The sequence below is a fragment of the Pollicipes pollicipes genome, unplaced genomic scaffold (assembly GCF_011947565.3).
Source record: "Pollicipes pollicipes isolate AB1234 unplaced genomic scaffold, Ppol_2.1 Scaffold_4295;HRSCAF=5057_pilon_pilon_pilon, whole genome shotgun sequence".
Classification (NCBI taxonomy): Eukaryota; Metazoa; Arthropoda; class Thecostraca; order Pollicipedomorpha; family Pollicipedidae; genus Pollicipes; species Pollicipes pollicipes.
The window spans coordinates 13,355,118-13,363,700 of NW_023596461.1; the positions used below are offsets into that span (position 1 = coordinate 13,355,118).

General features: G+C 49.3%; 1 protein-coding gene across 1 annotated transcript in view; it reads right to left on the reverse strand.

The window, feature by feature from the left end:
• Positions 1-830: 830 nt before the first annotated feature.
• The window catches only part of LOC119097186 (cystathionine gamma-lyase-like), an 11,234-nt gene continuing 3,481 nt past the window's right edge, over positions 831-8,583 (reverse strand). The window contains exons 4-7 of the mRNA XM_037220243.1: positions 8,198-8,333; positions 7,634-7,806; positions 5,960-6,114; positions 831-997 (exon numbers count right to left, since the gene is read on the reverse strand). Of these exons, the coding sequence (XP_037076138.1) occupies positions 844-997; positions 5,960-6,114; positions 7,634-7,806; positions 8,198-8,333 (618 nt within the window). The 3' untranslated portion in view covers positions 831-843. The remainder of the gene's footprint in view (positions 998-5,959; positions 6,115-7,633; positions 7,807-8,197; positions 8,334-8,583) is intronic.

The window sequence follows — 8,583 nt, forward strand, 5'->3', positions numbered from 1 at the left end:
GATGCCTGTTTATTTCAATTCGTTTGCATGTACACGTATTTTCGCGCATCATAATTCTTCGTCAGGTATGCACCGTATCGTAGCAATGGCTGGCAAATGTTTCTTTTTTAATCCCTGAATGTTGGTGTTCTGTAAAAACCATGGCCCCCTATGTCTCAAAAAAGGCTGAAAAATCATGTGGGATCATCGACAGGCAATTTCAATAAATGCGTGCTGCCGAAATATCAACGCATGTATATCTCCATTTTCCTGGCTTTCTCCGAGGCAGTGTAGTGCATTGCAACTACTGCCTTATCTATGTGAATACTGTTCCTCGCAAATGCACTTGAGAAATAACGAGATGAACGAGTCTCGGATTATGTAAGAAGTGATATAGCACGGACAGGAAAAAGATCTGAGGTTGAGTTTCAAACCACGCAAAGTTGCGCTCTTTGGTCCTAGTCCGGGGCCGCCAGACCGGGCGACTGAGTCTGGCTGGGCGTGTAGGGGCGAGGCTGCCGGGCTGGGACGCGCGCCGACTGGGTCTAGCTGGGTGCGTGGAGCGAGGCTGCCGGGCTCGAACGCGCGCCGACTGGGTCTGACTGGGTGTGTGGAGCGAGGCTGCCGGGCTCGAACGCGCACCGACTGGGTCCGGCTGGGTGTGTGGGGCGAGGCTGCCGGGCGCGGACGCGCGCCGACTGGGTCTGGCTGGGTGTGTGGGGCGAGGCTGCCGGGCGCGGACGCGCGCCGCAAGCTGTTGCCTTCGTCTTAGTCGTAGTTCAGTGTAGTCAGCCCCGGTGTCGTTATCGGCCTCGATCCGAGTGTAGGGCCGCCAGAAGCGGACATGCGACGTTTCCGGCGCCGCTAGCCGGAGCCGCAGGCGGCCTTCAAGGCCTGGTCCAGGTCGGCGCACAGGTCGTCGGGGTCCTCCAGGCCGACGGACAGGCGCACCATGTTGTCGGTGATGCCCAGGTAGTCGAGCTCCTCCTTCGGGTTCTGGTTGTGGGTGGTGTAGATTCTGTAGGCAGACGCGGGTGGTTGCTAGGCGGACGTGTGGCGCCAGCCGGCCAGGTCTGACTTCTGGACGGACCTACGCACACTGCCGCAAAGCCAGTACTGCAGCGTCGCGAAATAAAATGACAGCTTTCAATGCCTTTTGAAACACACATTGTAACCACGTGGGTCAGAAACAGCCTCAAGGCTGTTTAGTTGTGATTTGTAAGCCACTGAGGGAAACGACAAGTCGGTGAATCCACGTCATCTCCAGCGCGAGTAAAAACAACGCAAGTTGTAATTCATTTCTATGAAACCGCTAACGGCGCATTAGCATGAAACACTCGGCATGGCGAGATGAGTGCTGCGGCTGATATACAACCCATTAGCAAAACAGAGACCCTGTGCGGCAAACCTTCATAGCAAAGCGCCTGGGAGGAGCTTGACAGTCGCTGCGCTTCAGACCTGAAGCGGACGATGAGCAGGACTCCCCCTCCCCCTCCCCCTCCCCCTCCCCCAACGGCTTCTTTGTCTGAGAGGCCTCCCTACAAGCAGTGGCTTGCCTGCAGTGCGTTAGGGCCCGGGATCTCCTCGGCAGTGCAAGTTTTGGAGGCCCTTTGGTCAGCACTACGATATCCGTCACAGAAAAAAAACAAAGACTCAAAGGGTCAGGACCACTAGAATTGGTCATAACAAGCACCGCATGAGTGGTCATAAGCATGATGGCTTATTACGACCATTCAACTCGGTGCAATTGTGAAATTTTGAAATCAAAAAAGGATTCGCGTTTTTAATCTCAGCCGGTTAAAGCGCAATCTACTGGGGATTTTGTGACCTCCCGGGCTTTTAGTCACAACTCCTGAACGAAACCATGATAGGATAAACCATATCTGTTAACAGTATACTGTAATATTAACAGCTTTCGCCACGCCATACCTACCGGCTAGTAACTATTTTCATTTCGGCAAATTAAGAAGAGTGAGCAGCTTCCTGATGTGTGCCATGCTGTCTGAAGTGAGACGTGAAAAGTGGCGAACGCCATGAGTTATACATAGTTGTGTATCAATATCATGTATTATTTTGTATAAATTGTGTACTGATAGTGCGATTGTGTGTGGCATACAGATGACATATTACGTACGTTGTTCAGTGCGTTTGCGAAAGAACATTATTCACATAGATGAGCCAGTACTATTACCGTTATTCCTCCAACAAAAACCAGGAGAATGGAGATATGCAGTTATAGAGCGGTAATAGCCCTATTCCTCGTTTTCTCCGGGGAATAAGGCTATTGCTGCTATATAGTTATATATTTTCATTAATCTCCAGTAATAGCCTTATTTCTAGGTTTTATGCGAGGAATAGGACTATTGCTGCTATACAGTTGTATATCTCCATTCTCCTGGTTAAAAAAAAAAAACAGGAGAGATATGCAGCTATATCTCCATTCTCCTGTTTTTTCCGAGGAATAAGGCTTTACTACTGCGTTGTCCAGACGAAATATTGCATAAATAAACTAGCCCTTCAACGAAAAAGCAGCTTCTCGACAAATCACACCAGCAGCCAGAAATAATCAGCAATCCTAAATGACTTTCTCAGCCTCTTTTATCAGAAATAAATGGCAGGACCATTTCAGTTCGTGTGAAAATAATATAAACTTCGTTTTAATAAGTTCAGAGGCCGTTCATTTTATTTTTCATGATATTACATACATATTGTATACATGCAGTAATGAGCAACATGCCATAATAAGCCATGACGTGTATTTCCTAGTGTCAGTGATTGGTGGTCTACCTGTGCTCCTTGTGATCCCTGATTGAAAACGATTGCGGTAATCTAGACCTATTGTGGTTTAGCGGAATACTAGGCTAATGTTCTCGTACGGTGCTACTGATTTCATATTCAAAAATTTGCCTGGAATAAAACTGTTGTTGACATGGTGCAAACATTAAGGCATACATGAGCTCTGGTCTGAGCCTTTCTCCCTTTAGCCACCGTTCGGCCAAAGAAAACTTCATGTTGTGTCGTGTGCTGTTTTTTCACCATATTCCTGTTGTGAAGGATCGGAAGATGCAGCCGTCTTACGGGTAGATGATATTCGTCTGATATACACTAAAATGTGAGCCTGACGAAGGACTCAAACTCCACCTATAAAGCGAAACCTTCATAAATGACGTCATATCTCCTAATCCCATTTCGCTCAACAACATTCAGAAGACAATTTGCCATGACCAGTAACCGTGGTCTTGGAATTTTGCTTCGCCCCAATGGCCAGGTAACAGAACGTCCCGAAGCCCAAACAGACACTGTAGCCCAGAGTCCGGATAAAGGGACGGCCCAGACTGGGGCGGAAAGAAGCATTTCAGCTTTGAGAGGCAAAAAACCACATTGAGATGAAACTTTTGCTTGAAAACATAAATCTTATGGCGAAACACATTTCTTGCTGCATATCCCGATGCTCCTTCTTCGCCTTCGCGGGCGCGGAGGGAACACCGGGATATGTGGCTAGGTGTCGAACATACCAAATAAGACATCCAACGTGAAGGACCAGGTATCTGTGTGCACTAGGTGAGGGCATGAACTGAGCCGGATGAGGGATCTCCTCGCCAAAGGGAGGCTCTTTGATAATCGAGACTTGACCACACGATGATGCGAGCTTGCTAATATCGTGATTACTTTACCACGTAATCGCAGCTTCCTTGTAGCCGCCAGTAGGGCAAGCCGCGGGCTCCGAGTTGTTAGGCGTCGTAAATTTTATCCTCAAAACAGCTGAGCCTCATACGCCAGAGGGAGACAGTGAAACGACGTATCAAAACAGACTTCAGAACTTCATCATCACTTCAGTGATGATATTTCTAGTCAGATTCGATAACATCGGAGGGAAATTGAGCTCAGACACTCACATGCATCGTACAACATTGACGCATTCAGCCCCTCCCGGCAGACATAAACAGTCGTTAACGACGCGTTTATTCAGCCCCCTTCCCCGCAGATATATAAACAGTTCACTGCCTGCTAACGAGCTAAGATGCGTGTTGGGATGCAGACTGAGAATCCCTGTTGAAGACAGCTGCTTGTTAAAAGATAACATTATCGATCACATCGATCGGGAAGAACAGCAAAGCAAAAGTCGGTCTTTATTCCTCTATGATTTGTTTAACGCCCGCTTATCGAGTAAAGGCAATGTACCCATGTCTACAATATTTAGGCATCAGATTCTTGGCGACGGGCGCTAGGTTTGCCAAAATCTGCAGTGTTATTTGTAGCCGTTGGTACCCAAGTGGTATCGTCTTTGGTGCCGCGTATGGAAATGAGCATGCTTCATGGATTGGCTATCTGAACACACGCCAGGATTAAATTGCGTTGGGAAGCTGATCCCTCCCGCGAAATGAGGCGAATTGAAGAATGCTTGATATGGTTAGTGTAAGGCATAATTAGGCTCACGCATGCTTAATGAGCTGGGCGAGGAGGAGCATTTCAAATTTGTGTCTTGTATCGAATTGAATCTTAAAGCTCAGCTCAAGAAACGTCTCGCATATCAATCGACCAATGCAAATGGTACTGCGTCAAACACAAATCGCTTGCATTAGAAGTAGGTGCATACCTACACTGTGCATCATTGCCGAGCATCTTTGAGCCTGACTGTTGAAGCCACTTGCAGCTAGAAGTCTGTCATCACACCGCAGGTAACTGCGATCTCATATCTCAAATTGCGTCGACTCGCGCTTTCGCGGTGATGGCACTATCATATTCGATAATCGGACAAAAATCGAAATCCAAAAAGTCAAAGGGCAAAAGTCGAATGTGAAGAAGTCAAGTAGGTAAAAAAGCAAAAGCGATAAAACTCAAATGGCAAGAAGTGAAAGGGCATACAATTAAAAAAGGATTGAATGAAAATCAAATCTGTCCAGCTTCTTGCTCCCTGCGGGCGTATAGGAAGCAAGCACATGCATTTCCTCTTCTATAAATTCACAGCAAGGAGCCCCCACAGCTGAGCGTGGAGGTGCCGAAATGAGGCTCTTTTCTGCATTAAGAGGTCACTTTTCTAGATCACAAGGCCTCCTTTATAAATTATTCAGTCCCGCTTCGAATCAGAACGCCTCATTTTCGGTCAGAGAGGGGCTGGGTCGCAGGGTCACCTTTGTGAATCAGAACAAACCTGTTCGGGGTTAGGATCAGGCACACTCCATAAATCAGGATGTCCTTTTTATGGATCAGAAGTACCTCTATCGCGTGACCTTGTCCAGAAGATACCTGTCCCGGATCAGGAGGCTCGGTTTGAAAAGAAGAAGCCCTTCACTGTATTGGGCCCCCTAATTCACACCGGACGTTGTCATCGCTCTACCCTCGGTAAGGCATATAGCCGCGACAGATCATTTTGACTAGAACTTCCATACACAGGCTTTCCTCCACTTCCCAAATTCCCGAATCAGACACGACGACCATGCAATGGCCATACCATAACCAATTACCATACCACAATGACCATACCATACCAATGACCATACCACGATGGCCAGAACACATATCCTCGAACAGGGAGCACACAGGGACCCCAGAGTAACGAATGCCGAGCTGACATGTCAGACGCCAAAAAAACACGCCCTGAGTAAGCACCTGCCTACAGGATCTGAATTTTGGGCTTTCGCGGTGAGATGATGCGGTAAGTGACATCTCCGCCTGGCGAAGAGCCTGCTGCCGTGTGTGTGCGTGTGCGTGTGCGTGTGCGTGTGCGTGTGCGTGCGCGCGCGTGTGTGTGTGTGTGTGTGTGTGTGTGTGCGTGTGTGCGGTGTGTGCGTGTGTGCGTGTGTGCGTGTGTGTGTGTGTGTGTGTGTGTGTGTGTGTGTGTGTGTGTGTGTGTGTGTGTGTGTGTGTGTGTGTGTGTGTGTGTGGTGTGTGTGTGTGGCGCGTCTGCGTGCCTGGCCGGGCGGAATCTCGCGCCTGGGCCCGGACCAGGCCGGGTGCGCCATCCCCGGGGTGTACGTACGGTGACACCGCCAGACTCTCGTAGCCGCCCAGACTGACGGCTGCGGCGATCAGCTTCAGGCGGCGGAAGAACTCCATGGTCTCGGGCTTGCCGCCCCTGACGTAGAAGCTCAGCATACCGCTGCAGCCGTACGCCTGGCTCTTCAACAGCGCGTGCTGCAACGCCATGGACGCCGTGAGTGAGGGAGCGTCGACGGCAGGGTGGGGTGCGGCGGGGTGGGGGTGGGGAGGGGGGGGGGGGGGGGCGAATAAAAGGGAGAGTATGATGCCTTGCAACTTGGGCAAAAGTTAATATATATTCTAAATCATTGAGCTGCAATACGGTTCTCGGTTAGCTCAGTTGGTGGAGCACTGATCCCGTTATCAGAAGACCCGGTTCGACTCCCAACAACTCCAAGTAGACAGATCGGATTGTGACGCGCTTATGGCTAAAAGTCAAACACCACTCTGTCCTGCTCAGTACTGACTTACACGTGACGGTGGCAGAATTATCTGGCGAAACGCTGTGAATATACTAGCGGACTTAAACGGCTGAGAAGCGACATATTAGCGTTGGCTGGGTAAGCCCGTGGGTACCCATATAAAATGGGCAACGGATTGGGTTGGCTACAAGTTTTGAGAAACCTGAGGGTACGAGTATGGGTGCGGCATTTGCGAGATATCGGGTAGACACTACAAGACATACTACAAAAGGCTATTGCGTGTGGTTCTTTTATTCATCATTAGCTCCATTCACAGTTCTTTTACAATCATCACTGTAAGATAGCAGATTTAGACCTAACTTTTTCGAACATTTCCTATACTTAGAAATAAGAATCAGAGGTGAAAAGGCGCAAAGGGCTGGTAACGCTTAAGCATGACTTATTAGTAAGAAAGCAGTGGGTGGGTATCGACAAAGCCCTGTGTGCAGCGGGTGGATTACGTATACGAAATATTACTCGTGGAGGCCTTCAGAACATGCCAACACACCCCATGGAAACGAAAGTTTGAATCAGTTTTCCATCCGCGATATCAATACCTCGTCCCAATTCCTCTGCAAAATCTTCAGCGTTCATGATCACCTGACCGCGATAAGATAGCCGCAGTGCTGTTCACCCGTCAAAAACTTAAATTACGCTGTAGCAGGCATGCCCTGTGCTAGGAGCCGCGGTCACTGCATTTAACCACTGCAGGTGTCAGGCAGCCGATGCAGCCATTGAATTTGCTAATTCCCTAACCGTGGCATCGGGCGGGAGGGAGCAGGAGGGTGATCCTCGTCACTGGGCGCCAGCAGCACCCTCGAAGAATCGGTCATACTTCTCCTGGTAGTAACGGTGTTGATATCCCAGGCGCTCGTTCATGTCAAGAGCAAGGTTTTTACTCTCAACTACGCAGTAATGCTGGTGCCAGCAAGCCTTGCACTCGCTGGGGGCAACTCAGCATCGAGCATGGCCGAACGAAATCAGCTCATGCTTTGTTGCACGTTTACTTGCATGTCGTGCGTCAGGCCTTTTGGGCGGGGTGAACAGAAGGATTCGTATTGAAATTTGTTAACGAAAAACGTAGTGCGGCATCATGCTGCACATCAGGCATCAGTTGCAAATCAGTACAATGCGCATCGCATTATTCCTTTGGATCACCTCGAGGTCAGGGAACACAAAGTCATCTTGGATCTGTTCACTTGTCTCGGGCTTACCTGCGGGTGCGACTCGAGGCCCGGGTAGAGCACGCGCTCCACGTGCGGGTGACTCTCCAGGAAGTGCGCCACGCGCAGGGCACCGCTCATGTGGCGCGGCATGCGCAGGTGCAGCGTACGAATGCCACGGAAGGCCAAATAGCAATCGAACGGACTGGGCACCAGGCCGATGTCTGACGTCATCAGTGACAGTTAGATAACGAACGGACTGGGCACAAGGCCGATGTCTAGCGACATTATTGTCTGCCGGATGACGAATGGATTGAACACCAGGCTGATGTCCGCGACAAACAATGCCGACCGTGTTGAACCCCCCGCAGGGCGCGGCGGAGAGATTTGCTGTATTGTTCGCAGTTCGGAAAGGCAAAATGCGAGGTCGGGGAGTGTTTCGCCGCCGTTAAGGAAGGAACATCTGAAAACAAGTTCGCCTTTTTATGAGGTTGATCTTAGTGCCTCTTTTAGCTTTGGGATTCCTGGAGAAGACACAGCGATATTTAGGGGTATCAAAGCTTCAGTGAGAGCATAGTGGATCGCGCAATGGATCTAAAACTGCACATTTCTCACCGACTTGGATGCAGGCCAGCCTCTTGTACAGGTCCTCACTGTTGGTTGCCACCGCTCCCATCACAACATCCGAGTGTCCGTTCAGGTATTTGGTGATGGACTCGATCACAATATCGATGCCAAAATTCAGCGGGCGCTGCGGAGACGGAGGGAGTGCGACCGGTCACTGCCCCTGACTTTAGACAGACAAAGGAAAGTTGTACGGGCAAACAATTGTGGATTAATCCACTGCGTTATCAGTTATTTTTCAATGGTAAAACCAGTCGACAGCAAAATAAGTAATTTCTTCAATTCTATGATTATTCGACTGTGTAATCAACTTCTTCGGTTATAAGATCAGGCCTAAGTAATCAAGTCTTTGAGCAAGCGTATTAAGCCATGCGTAT